At 44.1% G+C, this 15,557-nt stretch overlaps 1 protein-coding gene across 13 annotated transcripts in view; it reads left to right on the top strand.

Annotated features, from left to right (window-relative positions):
* CFH (complement factor H) overlaps window positions 1-15,557 on the top strand; it is a 1,589,177-nt gene that overhangs the window by 519,617 nt on the left and 1,054,003 nt on the right. For 4 of the 13 annotated variants that reach the window (XM_040407287.1, XM_040407283.1, XM_040407282.1 and 1 more), the window contains exon 23: window positions 9,441-9,620. The exons of the other annotated variants lie outside the window; for them this stretch is intronic. In XM_040407287.1, coding sequence (XP_040263221.1) covers window positions 9,441-9,620 — 180 coding nt within the window. The remainder of the gene's footprint in view (window positions 1-9,440; window positions 9,621-15,557) is intronic. 13 annotated transcript variants of the gene reach the window in all.

Below are 15,557 nucleotides of genomic sequence, written 5' to 3'. Positions count from 1 at the left end.
CCCACTTAGCTCGTATGCCCTGGCAAACCAGATTTCTCCATTCACATCAATCGATGTGGATGAATAAATCATTGCCGGGATTTTTTTATTTTTTTTTATATACAAAGTGTTTGCCAAAGCATAGGAACACCGCCACCTCCTCAGCTCATATGCCTCGGCAAACGTATCTTTTACTGCAGAGGAGAAATCTCGTCTTGCAGCGCCGCATACACCGACTTGCGTGTAATCTGACAGCAGCGCAATGCTTCTGTCAGAATTCACATCAGTGCTGCAGCTAGTCGATCGGTTGGTCCACCTGGAAGGTAAAAAAAAAAAAAGAAAAAACCAGGCCGCAACACAATAATTTTATTAACTTTGGAAGAGAACATCTAAACTTTAACTTTTTGAACTGAACATTAACCTTTTTTCTTACTGGTGTTTTTTTTTTTTTTACCTTTATAGAACAAACCTCTCTTTCCCCATGGGTCAATGTGCAAAGCGCAAATCGCCCAAAGATGTGGCGAAGTGCGTTATGCACTTTGTCCCAGGTGAAAGGAGACGTTTGCAGCAGCTGTGAGTGAATGGGCCCTAATAGCCCTGTGTGCCTGTCCTGGTGAGATGTGATCCCTATGCTAGGTGTACCTGTGTGTGGTACTTCCGGAAACACTCTCCTAAGCATAGGGCAGGACAGTCAGGACAGAAATAGCGGGTGTCACGCCTTATTCCACTCCTGCTACAGACACGACATCTTTTTCGGGGTGACGGTTGGGTTGAGGTACCAGCAACGACATTGGGGAAATGTCGCTCGTGTAGACGGCTAACTACACTGGTGGATGGGGCCACGGAACCTTCTGGATACAGGAGGTTCTCGATGATCTCTTCCTGGAATTTGAGGAAGGATCGTGTTCTCCCAGCCTTACTGTAGAGAACAAAACTATTATACAGCGCCAATTAAATCAAATATACAGAAACCTTCTTATACCAGCATCTGGTTCTGCGGGAAACTAAATACGGAGACAACATCTGGTCATTGAAGTCCACCCCTCCCATGAGCAAATTATAGTCGTGGACTGAGAGGGGCTTTTCAATGACACGGGTTGCTCGCTCAATTTGGATTGTCGTGTCTTTGGATTGCGTGAATGGAGTAGAGCATGTAAACGTCACGCTTGTCTCTCCATTTCACCGCGAGCAGTTCTTCGTTACACAAGGCAGCCCTCTCCCCCCTTGCAAGACGGGTGGTAACGAGCCATTGGGGGAAGCCCCGGCGACTAGGTCGCACGGTGCCACAGGCGCAAATCCGTTCTAGAAACAAATGCCTAAAGAGGGCCACACTTGTGTAGAAATTGTCCACATAAAGATGGTACCCCTTGCCGAATAAGGGTGACACCAAGTCCCAGACTGTCTTCCCACTGCTCCCCAGGTAGTCAGGGCAACCGACCGGCTCCAGAGTCTGATCTTTTCCCTCATAGACACAAAATTTGTGGGTATAGCCTGTGGCCCTTTCACAGAGCTTATACAATTTGACCCCATACCGGGCACGCTTGCTTGGGATGTATTGTTTGAAGCCAAGGCGCCCGGTAAAATGTATTAGGGACTCGTCTATGCAGATGTTTTGCTCTGGGGTATACAAATCTGCAAATTTCTGGTTGAAATGGTCTATGAGGGGCCGAATTTTGTGAAGCCGGTCAAAAGCTGGATGGCCTCTGGGACGGGAGGTGGTGTTGTCGCTAAAATGCAGGAAACGCAGGATGGTCTCAAATCGTGTCCTGGACATAGCAGCAGAGAACATGGGCATGTGATGAATTGGGTTCGTGGACCAATATGACCGCAATTCATGCTTTTTAGTTAGACCCATGTTGAGGAGAAGGCCCAGAAAAATTTGAATTTCGGAAACTTGGACTGGTTTCCACCGGAAAGGCTGGGCATAAAAGCTTCCCGGGTTTGCGGTTATAAATTGTGTGGCATACCGATTTGTTTCTGCCACAACGAAGTCTAAGAGCTCCGCAGTCAAGAACAGCTCAAAAAATCCCAGGGCCGAACCGATCTGAGCCGTCTCAACCCGAACTCCAGACTGGGCGGTGAAAGGGGGAACTAATGGTGCGGCTGAAGTTGGTGACTGCCAATCAGGGTTTGCCAGTACCTCAGGGATTCTAGGGGCTCTACGGGCCTGTCTGTGCGGTGGCTGCGACGGGGTAACTACTGCACGTGCCACCGTACCAGCTTCAACTGCCCTTCTGGTGCTCGCTACTTCACCATGTTGTACGGCAGTGCTGGTACTAGGTCCAGGAAGGGCTGCGCTGCTGGTGTATGCCTCACCACGTGATCCGGCAGCGCCAGCCCCACTCTGCTGCTCTTGAAGCGGATCCTGCGCAACCTGTGGTCTAGCGACACGGGGCCGGGTACGCCTGGTGCTATCAGGGACCTCAGCCTCCTCGTCCGAACTTTGGGTCAGAGAGCCACTGCTTTCTACAGGTTCATATTCTGACCCGCTAGATTCGTCAGATGAGGGTTCCCACTCCTCATCCAAATGGGTCAGAATCCTGTAGGCCTCTTCAGAAGAATACCCCCTGTTTGACATTTGGACTACTAAATTTAGGGGTATTCCCTGAGACTACCCAAGAAAAAAAGCAAGCCTGTCTTACAAAGGGGAGGCTAGCGGAGGCCGCTGCGGTTGATAACAATATCAAAACTGATTTTTTTATCGCCGCAGCGCGTGTAAAGTGAATGTGCAGTGATCCAAAAATATATATTTTTTGTCACTGCGGCGGGGCGGGCGTGGGTGAACGCACGTGTGGGCGACCGATCAGGCCTGATCGGGCAATCACTGCGTTTTGGGTGGAGGGCGAGCTAAGGTGACACTAATACAATTATAGATCTGACCGTGATCAGTTTTGATCACTTACAGATACTATAAAAGTACAAATGCTGATTAGCGATACGCTAAACAGCGAATAAGTGACTGCGGTGCGGTGGGCTGGGCGCTAACTGATCCCTGAACTACCTAACCAAGGGGCCTAAACTATCCCTAAAACCTAACAGTCAATACCAGTGAAAAAAAAAAGTGACAGTTTACACTGATCACTTTTTTCCTTTCACTAGTGATTGACAGGGGCGATCAAAGGGGTGATCAAAGGGTTAATTGGGGTGCAGGGGGGTGATCTGGGGCTACAGTGTACTGTTGGTGCTACTCACAGTTCAGTCTGCTCCTCTGCTGGATCCAACCGACGAAAAGGACCAGCAGAGGAGCAGACAAGCCATATAACAGATCATATTTACTAATATGATCTGTTATACGGCTTGTGATTCGTTTTTTTGAAAATCGCCAGCCTGCCAGCCAATGATCCTTGCTGGCAGGTTGGTGACGAACTTGTACTTTAACTTTTGCTGGCCCGTGATGCGCATGCGCGGGCCGGCTCTGACCGAAATCTCGCGTCTCGCGAGATGACGCACAGATGCGTCCAGGAGGAATGAATCAACCACCTTCCGGACGCATCCGTGCGTTAGGCGGTCCGGAGGTGGTTAAATTCTCTGACTAGGGACATAATGTAGTAATTATGGAGAACCAAGAATACATTACCGTGGCAATGAGACTTCTTGAGAATCCAACAACATATAAAGTCTCAGTAAATTATCTAAATAACTAAATACACTCCTAATGGAAGCTAAGAGTAAATCCCTGATTACTAAAGATGAATTTAGATATTTGTTTAATCCATATCCAACATTGGCATCTTTTTACGCCATTTCAAAAGTACTTCGAAATAAAAATCCGGGCCCAGGTAGGTCAATTGTAGTGTTGAGCAAATCGAAGCAACCAAAGCGGAATTTGATCCGAAGTTTAGGAAAAATCGGATCCGTTGCAAAACTTTCCTCGCGCATCGTAGTAACTAGAGATGAGCGAATTTCTCAAAAATTTGATTTGGTCGGTTCGCCAAATTTTCTGAAAAGATTGAATCGATCTGAATTTGTTTGCGGTGAATCGCGTTAAAGAAAAGCTACACTGCGTGCAGAATTATTAGGCAAATGAGTCTTTTGACCACATCATCCTCTTTATGCATGTTGTCTTACTCCAAGCTGTATAGGCTCGAAAGCTTACTACCAATTAAGCATATTAGGTGATGTGCATCTCTGTAATGAGAAGGGGTGTGGTCTAATGACATCAAAACCCTATATTAGGTGTGCATAATTATTAGGCAACTTTCTTTCCTTTGGCAAAATGGGTCAAAAGAAGGACTTGACAGGCTCAGAAAAGTCAAAAATAGTGAGATATCTTGCAGAGGGATGCAGCACTCTTAAAATTGCAAAGCTTCTGAAGCGTGATCATCGAACAATCAAGCGTTTCATTCAAAATAGTCAACAGGGTCGCAAGAAGCGTGTGGAAAAACCAAGGCGCAAAATAACTGCCCATGAACTGAGAAAAGTCAAGCGTGCAGCTGCCAAGATGGCACTTGCCACCAGTTTGGCCATATTTCAGAGCTGCAACATCATTGGAGTGCCCAAAAGCACAAGGTGTGCAATACTCAGAGACATGGCCAAGGTAAGAAAGGCTGAAAGACGACCAGCACTGAACAAGACACACAAGCTGAAACGTCAAGACTGGGCCAAGAAATATCTCAAGACTGATTTTTCTAAGGTTTTATGGACTGATGAAATGAGAGTGAGTCTTGATGGGCCAGATGGATGGGCCCGTGGCTGGATTGGTAAAGGGCAGAGAGCTCCAGTCCGACTCAGACGCCAGCAAGGTGGAGGTGGAGTACTGGTTTGGGCTGGTATCATCAAAGATGAGCTTGTGGGGCCTTTTCGGGTTGAGGATGGAGCCAAGCTCAACTCCCAGTCCTACTGCCAGTTTCTGGAAGACACCTTCTTCAAGCAGTGGTACAGGAAGAAGTCTGCATCCTTCAAGAAAAACATGATTTTCATGCAGGACAATGCTCCATCACACGCGTCCAAGTACTCCACAGCGTGGCTGGCAAGAAAGGGTATAAAAGAAGAAAATATAATGACATGGCCTCCTTGTTCACCTGATCTGAACCCCATTGAGAACCTGTGGTCCATCATCAAATGTGAGATTTACAAGGAGGGAAAACAGTACACCTCTCTGAACAGTGTCTGGGAGGTTGTGGTTGCTGCTGCACGCAATGTTGATGGTGAACAGATCAAAACACTGACAGAATCCATGGACGGCAGGCTTTTGAGTGTCCTTGCAAAGAAAGGTGGCTATATTGGTCACTGATTTGTTTTTGTTTTGTTTTTGAATGTCAGAAATGTATATTTGTGAATGTTGAGATGTTATATTGGTTTCACTGGTAAAAATAAATAATTGAAATGGGTATATATTTGTTTTTTGTTAAGTTGCCTAATAATTATGCACAGTAATAGTCACCTGCACACACAGATATCCCCCTAAAATAGCTAAAACTAAAAACAAACTAAAAACTACTTCCAAAAATATTCAGCTTTGATATTAATGAGTTTTTTGGGTTCATTGAGAACATGGTTGTTGTTCAATAATAAAATTAATCCTCAAATATACAACTTGCCTAATAATTCTGCACTCCCTGTATTTACTTGCTTCAGAGAGCCTGTAAAGTGGTGTAGAACACTGTGTCTTGCAGTAACATGCACAGGGTGTCTGCTGTGGTAGTAAAACAATACTGTTAGTCAGTATTACACACAGATGACAGGCATCGCTCTTATAATCACTTCACACTTCACTCATTTGGTCAACTACGGGGCCATAACTGACCAAATAACTCAAGTGTGAACTCGGGCTTACAGGTCAATGTTAGCATCTGTTATAAAGAACCATGCAGAGGCCCAAGATCCTACTATAGTGTAAAAGAGCGCACTCCTTTTACACTGTTGTCAGCTGATTCCACATAGATGTCTACAGAGCCTGTTCTATTAAACGCTTATACAAGTAGAGCCCCCCTGACAGAGTGAAGAGGGTGATCCGTCAGAACAATAACCCCCAAAAAACGGATCCTGTCAGCATTTGGTCAGTGATCCATCAGTATTGCTAAAAAAAACAGGAGTGGATCCAAAACCGAGATGACACGTGAATGGAATCTTTGCATGTCTTCTATGTTTTGTACCCACTCCTGCTTTTGGCTACCAAATCATAAGCCAATTCTGATGCAAAATAGGGACCATGTCATTCAGGCCTTACAGCTGCTCCATAAACAGGATCTGTTGTGTGTTTCATTTTTCCTTCCTTCTGACAGATCAGAAGGGTCAAATAAATAAATGATGTCAACCAGGCCAAAAAGGCAAAATAGTGGCCCAGTCATGAAGTGGGGAGGGTGGGAACAGCATGAGAAGTCCACAGAGTGGCCCAATGACAGAGTGGTGAGGTGTAACCAGCATGAGGAGGCCACAGAGTGGCCTAGTGACATAGTGGTGAGTTGGCAGCAGCATGAGGAGACCACAGATTGATCCAGTGACATAGTAGTGAGGTGGCAGCAGCATGTGGAGACCACAGAGTGGTGAGGTGGCAGCAGCATGAGGAGACCAAGGAGTGGCCCAGTTACATACTGGTGTATTGGTGGCAGCATGATGAGACCACAGAGTGATGATGTGGCAGCAGCATGAGGAGACCACATATTGGACCAGTGACATAGTGCTGAGCTGGCAGCAGCATGAGGAGACCACATATTGGACCAGTGACATAGTGGTGAGGTGGCAGCAGCATGAGGAGACCACAGAGTGGCCCAGTGCCATAGTGGTGAGGTGACAGCAGCATGACAAGACCACAGAGTGACCAATTGACATAGTGGTGAGGTGGCAGTAGCATTTGAAGACCACATAGTGGTGATGTGGCAGAAGGATGAGGAGACTACAGAGTGGTGAGCTGGCAGCAGCACTAGCAGACCATAGAGTGGCCCAGTGACATAGTGATGAGGTGGCAGCAGCATGATGGGACCACAGAGTGGCTAATTAACATAGTAGTGAGGTGGCAGCAGCATGAGGACACCACAGAGTGGCCCAGTGACATAGTGGTGAGGTGGCAGCAGCACGAGGTGACCACAGAGTGGCCCATTGACATAGTGGTGAGGTGGCAGAAGCATGAGGAGACCACAGAGTGGCCCATTGACATAGTAGTGAGGTGGCAGCAGCATGAGGAGACCACAGAGTGGCCCAGTGACATAGTGGGGGGGTGGGGGGCAATACCAGTACCAGCTGAAGATGGTGGGTGGCTGTAAGAGCACTTGGCAGCAGGTGTGGCAGTGGAATGTGGGCGCAGAGGACCACCCCCAGTCAGACCTGCGTGAGGATGGGTGATAACGCACATAGGCAGCGGCCAACTGACAACATAGGATGTCTTGATAGTATTTCAGTTTGCCCTCCCTCTCAGCAGTTGTAAAAAAGTTCCCCATTTTGGATCGGTAGCGAGGGTCTAACATTATGGAGAGCTAGTAATCATCCCTCTGGTGAATGGGGACATTTCGGCTGTCCCTACACAAGCAAGTGAGCATGCATCGGGCCATTTGCGCAAGTGACTCGGAGGGACTCCCTGCCTCCATCTCCACTGCATACTGCCACGGTGTGTCTGGGTCATCTGCCTCGTCTTACTCATCACCCTATAGCTCCTCCGGCTTCTCCTGCTCCTCCTCTCCTGTCACCTGTGTAGAAAAAACACCAATTTCTCTACGTATTGCTTGTGCTCGAATGTCCTCCTCCTCTAGTTCAGTCCCCACAGGGCTCATGTGGCCATGAGATGTAGTCGCCACCTCTCCTGTTCCCTGGCCAGCCAGATTTAGCAGCATCTGTTGCAGGACATGAAGCAGTGTAATGACGTTGTTCATCCCGTAGTCCTGGAGACTGACAAATAAAGTGTCTAAAGTGTATGCAAAGTTTCCTGGCTTTTTTTTAGGATGTCTTGCAGATGGGGTGAAGACTCCAGGAACCGCTTTACAACCATACTGAACAGGTGCAGGGCACATGGCTCAGCCCTCATTGATACAGCGCCGACACCATGTTTTTCCCGTTGTCAGCTCCTGTGAAGTAACTTAAGCATGGAGGAATCTTGACTTCAGATGGAAAAAAAGACGAATATTTTAATAAACAAATATATTCGATATAGTGCTATATATTTGTTTTTTTAAATATTCGTAATATTCTAAAGCAAGAATATATAGCAATATAGTGAATATTCACAAAAAAAACGAATGTAGAACAATTTAGCTAATATAGTGGTATAATCTTTTTTTTTATATTTGTAATTTTTTTTTTATCTGAACTTCAGATGAGAAAAAAATTACAACTATTAGACAAAGAAGATTATAGCACTATATTAGCTAAATTGCTCTATATTTTTATTTTATTTTTTTCGAATATTCGCTATATTGCTATATATTCTTGTTTTTGAATATTACGAATATTCTAAAAAACAAATAAATTCGCAATCAACACTTCTCCTAACGAAAATTCAAATGCGTGAATATTCTATGAATATTCTACAAAATATCGCAAATTTGAATATGACACCTGCCGCTCATCACTAAAAACAAGCCCATATATGGATATGTGAACGGAAAAATAAAAAAGTTATGGCTCTGGGAAGATAAGGAAGAGAAATGAAAATGCAAAAACGAAAAAGCCTCGGGTATTCAAAGGGTTAAGTCACCGGTTCTATTTTTAATACAAGAAAAAAAAATTGAACGCAAATATAAATTTGACATTGTGAAAATAGGTATTGGCCAATGGCTGTTGGCTACAAAGCATAAGCTTTCCCAGAACCCTGAATGGCAATATTTTGTAGCTATGTTTCACTACTTTATATGTTCATTATCACAGAATCTTTGTGACCATTTTAAATGGAATCTGTAACCTCAGACCAGTTGTTATTAACTACAATACTACATGAAGACTTCTGCTTCTGAGTTCAGATCAGCCTATTCTCAACCTCGTTTCTATGCTGCATGTCCACAAACCATCTGTGTAATGCATTGAGAGGATTCCTCTTGGAGTCCTCTTCATCATGTTTGTGTACTCCATGTATTACACCGATGGTTTGTTGGCACACTGTGTGGGAGTGAAGGTGAGTATAGAAATACAAATGGCTGATATGAGCTCAGAGGTACTATCCACGTGGTACTGTAGTTATTAGGACTTATCTGATGTGACAGGTTCCTTTTATCAGAATATACCCAGCTTGAATGGAAAGGGCCCTGATTTCCCTGACTCTGAGCACCTTCTCCTAGGATTATTTCCAAAGACAGCATTTGTTATTTTTTCTTAAAAACAATCCAAAAATTATCCCTTTTTGGTCACAGATCTCTGCTGATTTGAAAATTGTGGCCACCACGTTGAACAAATCATGTAGTAAGTTTTTTATTTGAAGAAATTTCAGTCTTTTGGGAAATTTTTAACAAATTTAATTTGTGTAGAATCAATCCGCTCATCCCTTGTGCCTAATGAATACACATCAGTAACAATGTAAATTAATATTTATGTTCCAGGTTTTTGTGTATTACAACAATCGACTATGCTTGCCAATAATATTCATTACAATCTGAGCACTGTAGTGGACCAGGGTCAAGCAATCCTATTTCAGTGTTATGACGGAATGATGGCAGAAAATAAACTTGAAGCCAAATGTGAAGAGAGAAAGATAAACTATCCAAGATGTACTGCTGCAAGTAAGTCCTCTGTATATGCATGCACTGTACTTGACATTCACTAAATAATTACCACAATCAGACTGTTTATAAATGGCACTCTACTGACAGCAAGGAAGGGGAGCACTGCTTACCAATGTTTATAATATTTAATTTCTCTGCTTAAGGCATTCATAACATTTTTCATATAATACATTTATGGGAATGAAATTGGATTATAGAAGGGCACTCACTAAATGGGAAATATAATTGTTTTATAAAATCTCCACTTAAAACACGAAGGTAAAATACAGGAAATAAAATAAATATAATAACTCAGCAATAAAAACAATTATAATGGCACAGCAAATATATCTGCAAGCTTCGATACACTGCCTGATAATAGCCAACCTGCTGACTAAGATGCGACTGAAATGAAAGTCCACACTTATGCAGAATATAGTGTAACTAATAAGTCCACACTTGTATGATGTCAGATGGTAAAGTATACTCCACTAATTGCAAGGATCTGCTGTGTCCCATAAACTCCAGATGGTAATCGGCGGACAGCACAAATAGTTATTGGCAGGGTTATGTTAGTATGGTGAATCAGGGATGTATTTCCCCTCAATGTAGATACACGGTGTTAATCGTACTGGTGTTGTACATTACCGCTCCTGCGTTCTCTGGCTGTGTCCTGTGAAGACTCCTTCTATCAGCCCGCTCGGCACGGCATTCAATGTGGCTAGGACCCAGGAGACAGGAGACGCTCTCCAGGAAGCGGCTACAGAGTCACGTGGGACGCTACGTCTGACTCTGAAACCGCGTTAGGTAAAGCCACATTGAATACCGTGCCGAGCGGGCTGATAGGAGTCTTCACAGGACACAGCCGGAGAACCCAGGAGCGGTAATGTGCAACACCTTGTATCTACATTGAGGGGAAATACATCCCTGATTCACCATACTAACATAACCCTGCCAATAACTATTTGTGCTGTCCGCCGATTACCATCTGGAGTTTATGGGACACAGCAGATCCTTGCAATTAGTGGAGTATACTTTACCATCTGACATCATACAAGTGTGGACTTATTAGTTACACTATATTCTGCATAAGTGTGGACTTTTATTTCAGTCGCATCTTAGTCAGCAGGTTGGCTATTATCAGGCAGTGTATCGAGGCTTGCAGATATAATTGCTGTGCCATTATAATTGTTTTTATTGCTGAGTTATTATATTTATTTTATTTCCTGTATTTTACCTTAGTGTTTTAAGTGGAGATTTTATAAAACCATTGTATTTCCCATTTAGTGAGTGCCCTTCTATAATCCAATTTCATGTAGTTCTTCTTGGGACGGGCGAGTCCAGTGAAGTGTGCACCCATTTTATTGTACCCAATTGGTGGGCCACCAAATACATACAACATTTATGGGAATACTCATTTTAATTGGTAGAATACATGAAAAATAATTACCTATATACTGTGTGTAGATTTGACAATGAAGCTTTCAGAAATAATATGCATTTTCTATCTAATAGTATTAGAGCTGAGCCAATTTCTTGAAATTTGTTTTGTCTCCAATTCATCTAATTTTTGGGGGGAAAAAAAATCAATTCATGTTTAAATCAGTTCTACATAAATAGCAGTTGCTTCAATTCCCCTGAAAATTGGTATATGATATAACACTCTCTAGTCACCCTCTAGTATCTCTTTTTTTTTAATTTTGTATACATTTTTTGCTGTTTTTCTCCCCTCCCTAAGCTCTTGAATGCAATAACAGCAATAGCAAATAATATCAGCGTGACACTGTTATACATAGCTATGGGTAAACGCTTGTTTGAGAGTGTTAAAAAAAACAGCATGGTTTAAAACACACTGCAATGTTGCATGTATTATGCTTTTTTATACTACAAAGCTCACAAAAATTATCTGATACTGGGGGTAGGTGGTATTTAAACACAAGTGGCTTGCTAGTACCGAGTGTCCAAAAATTAGGATTTAAAGAGGAAAATGCTTGCTCTGTGTATATACACACATTAATGTCAAAAGAAAAAAAGGCTCGTTCTGTACAAGTATCCAAAATTTATGCTTTAAAAAGGACCGAATGCCTGCCCATATTTCTAAATACACAAGTGATAATTGTCAGAAGAAAGATTGTCTTTTTCTGGACGAGTGTCCAAAAATGGTGCATTATCGGAGGCAGAAGCCTGCTCATATTTATACATGCACAAGTGTTAATTTTTAGAAGAAAGAGTGGCTTGTTCTGAATGAGCCTCGAAAAATTCTTCCTTGGTATCGGCAGTATGGGTAACAAGGGTCTTCAGATATGATAACGGTAGGTGTCGGCAAGTTGCATACAGAGTGTTTCCTAGTAGTAAAGTAATTTGACTTCTCTTTTGGCAGGAAGAAAAAAATCCCCCATTTTGCTTTGATAGCAAAGGTCTAAAAGCATGGCTATCCTTTAATCATCAGACTGCTTGATGTCAATGATATGCCTTTCAGTGCATAAGAAAAAGAGCATACATCTTGCCATTCTGGCCAGTGTGTCCAAAGAGCCAGTTCTTTCTGGCTCTGCTCTCCACTGTGACAGTTAGGTGTCATCATAACCTGTGTCATCATCATCAGCATTCTCCTTCTCCTTCACCTAGGACTTCCGTGACAGTGTAGCGACAGACCTATTTTGTCTCTAAGTTCATGAGAGCATTCCTTGTCACGTAAGAATGGCTGAAATGCAAGAAGAGTCTCCTGAACATTGCAGCACATTGTGCAAGCCACTGTACTTTTATAAAATGCATTGCAGAACAAGATTAATGAAATTCGTCATGCATGGAGCATGTGTTATTTCCCCCAGGTTCAGGGTGGCCATAATGTTGTGACCATTGTTGCTGACCACCTTACCCAGTTGGAGTTGGCTGGATGACAGGCAGTGGGATATTTGCTGCTTGATGTAGTTTAGCAACTGCTTACCTTTATGGCTACTCTCGGCTAGGCCAATAACTACAACATTGCATGGCAACACTTGACTTATGATAGAAAGGAAGAGGTCTGGGAGTGACGCTGTGCCCTGCTGCTTTTGGGGACCAGAGAGTGTCTATGGAAGAGGAGGTTCAGGAAGTGGATACATGCCTGCTCTGGGAGCCAGTCCGACTAAATCGAATGTACTCAATTGTATCAGGCCTTGTTGCTGGGGCACTGTCTGGCTGATGCCACAAAAAACATTAACTCAGTAGGCCTTGGAAGATATGTACTGTGCCTGCCTGTAAATAACCTTGCTGTACAGTGAGAGTGGCCCACGTTTCCTGGTGGTGAGAGACGTACAAGGCAGGAATAGCTTTTTGGACAAATAATGTCTAGTAGCTATCTTCCAGCGAGGCTGAGTGCACACCATCAGCTCCCTAAAGGCAGCAGACTCTACTAAATGGTACAGCATTGTACCACCAGAAACTTGGCCAGGTGGGAATTAAGCTTGCACACCAGTGGTTTGCTGGCCATGCATTTTGTTGACTGATGACTGACAAGGAAGCGAAAGAGGAAGAGAAGTGTGAGAAGAAGAAAGTCATGTTGACACTGAAAGACACCATACTGCCTGGGTGCCACAAGAGACAAGGAGGAAACTTTTCTTGTGATAGCTGGCTGCCACCTCTATTTGCTGAAGGTATGGGGTGATGCCGCTTCAAGTGCTTCAATAGAGCTGTGGTGCCTATGTTTATGTTTGACTGCCCATGGCTTATTTTAATCTTGAAGAGCTTGCACGGGGCAATGCTTCTGCATGGGAAAATGCTGCCAGACAGGAGACACGTGCACAGAGCTAGAGGCAGCTTTGCTTTGCTTAACTCTGGCACGTTTTGGGCCTAATGCACCCACAGTATCAGTGGCATCACCAGATCCCTGAGCAGATACGGCCCTGGCAGTTCTTTGGGAGGTATGTCACCTCTGCTCTTTATTGCTGCCAGTGCCACCACCCTCCTGTCCTGATATTGCCTCCTCTCATTCTCAGCACCCCGGTCTTGCTCCCAGTTCCTGTCTAACACACAATCATCAGCCTCTTCAGAGTAGTCTAAATGCTGACTGCTCTCACACAAGTCATCTAAAGGGAAACTCTCTTGACTATCCTTTGTAGGGCCTGGTGGGATTTTGTTTCCACTTCTATGAAAAAGAATGGACAGTGAGGACATACAGGGTGGCACTAAAAGGCTTCTCTGGGGCTGCAAGGAGGAGGAGAAGGAGAAATTCTGTGACCTTTGGATCCAAGGCATGGTGTCAGACTGAGAAGTCATCTCCACATCATCCTGCTTTGACTGAAAGGAGAAGTGAGCCATCCAATTCACAATCTCATCCTCTTTCTTCTTAGTGGTAATGATACACCCTTCTGTATACAGGGAAAATTGCAGCCTACTACTATAACTGCTACTTCAGGTCAGATAGCTGGTGCTGCTACTACTAGCCACATTCTGGCCTTGGCAAGACAAGGCAGGCCTTGGGTGTTTTGTTTGGAACCCTTCCGTATTCCTGACATTTTTGGCTTAACGTATAGTCACACAAAGTATGGAACGGTTTGCAAGTCTGTTTTCTGGAACCTAAAGACCGAGAGAAGCAATAAAATGTCCTCATTTTTCCACAAACACATTAAAGACATTAGTACTAACAATTTACTTTAGAAATAATGCAGTATTGGCACCACTAACAGATTTGGGCTTAATGTCAAATTCAGAAAAAAAGATTTCTCAAGTGTAAAACAGAATTTGCCAACCTACTATGATATTATGTCCCTCCCCTTCCACCACACAACAACACTAGCAATGTCCTGACAGATTTTTGGACTAGTATTTCACGTTTTCACTCAGATTTAAAATGCTACCCACCAAATTGTAAAATTGTAAAACACCCTTTGCACTCTTGAATAAGAATTGAAAAGGTAAAACTTTTCTGTATTGATATATTAAGGGAATCCCATACAAAATTCTTAAGGCAGTTTTTAAATGTATTAACATCTAGAGGGTGCTGTTAATACCATGAGGGAGGAGATTTAAAAAAAACTGTCCTACCTGGTGTAAGAAGGAACAAGGGGCCGTCATTGACGAAAGATACGTGTCACCGAGGTTCCTGGCCTCGGTGAGGTAAGAACCGGGTTTTTCCCTGAAGTGTCAGTTTTGCAGTTGCAGTCTGACACTTCAGCTGTTAGTATGGCTGTTCTTATTGGGAGCAGCCAAAGAGCAGGGTGGGTGGCTGTTCCCCACGGTTCCAGGCCGGTTTTGGCTGGGATATAAAAACCCAGCCAGCACGTTCAGCTGGTGTAGATTATCCTCCATGACAGAGAAGCTGTGGAGTCTGTGTCTTGAGAGCCGCATGCTGGGGAAACAGGCCTTTAAAGCCTGCTGTGGACTGCGGGTGGAAAACTACTGACCAGGTGAAGGTTTTTTGCACTGTGGACTTTGTGTGGTGTGAACAGGCACCAAACTGAACACCGTTACTTTTGGCTTGTTTTTCCTATTGTGTGAATAAAACACTGAACTTTGCTTTACAACCTTGTTTTTGTCTCTATACTGCGTCCGTTTACCCTGCCTACCAGAGCGAATCCCCACATTTGGTGAGGTAGGCCTGAAGGCCGAAAAAATTTTGTTTTCCTCGGCACAAGTGCATGTCCTATATCAAGCCGGCAAGGTTGTGACCCGGGTCCCCTGACAAAATGAAGGCAGTCGTGAAGGCCCTCGTGGAGGCTAACTTGCAGCAGCGTGAGGCTAACAAGCAGCAGCAGGAAACTAACCAGCTACTATTGCAACATGTGATGGCGTTGCAAGCTGCAGGAGCGTCCCACAACATCCACGATGCCCAGAAAGCTGTCCGTGCGGCGATCCCTAAGATTAACCCCTTGGATGATGTCGAGACCTAGCTAGTGGTATTCGAAAAGGTGGCCGTGAGGTAAAAGTTACCCCAAGACCAGTGGGCTGAGGTCGTCGCTCCGTTCCTGGCTTCTGGAC

The sequence above is a fragment of the Bufo bufo genome, chromosome 9 (genome assembly GCF_905171765.1).
Source record: "Bufo bufo chromosome 9, aBufBuf1.1, whole genome shotgun sequence".
NCBI lineage: Eukaryota > Metazoa > Chordata > Amphibia > Anura > Bufonidae > Bufo > Bufo bufo.
The sequence above is the reverse complement of the archived record's forward strand: the minus strand, read 5'-3'. Positions and strand labels throughout refer to the sequence as shown.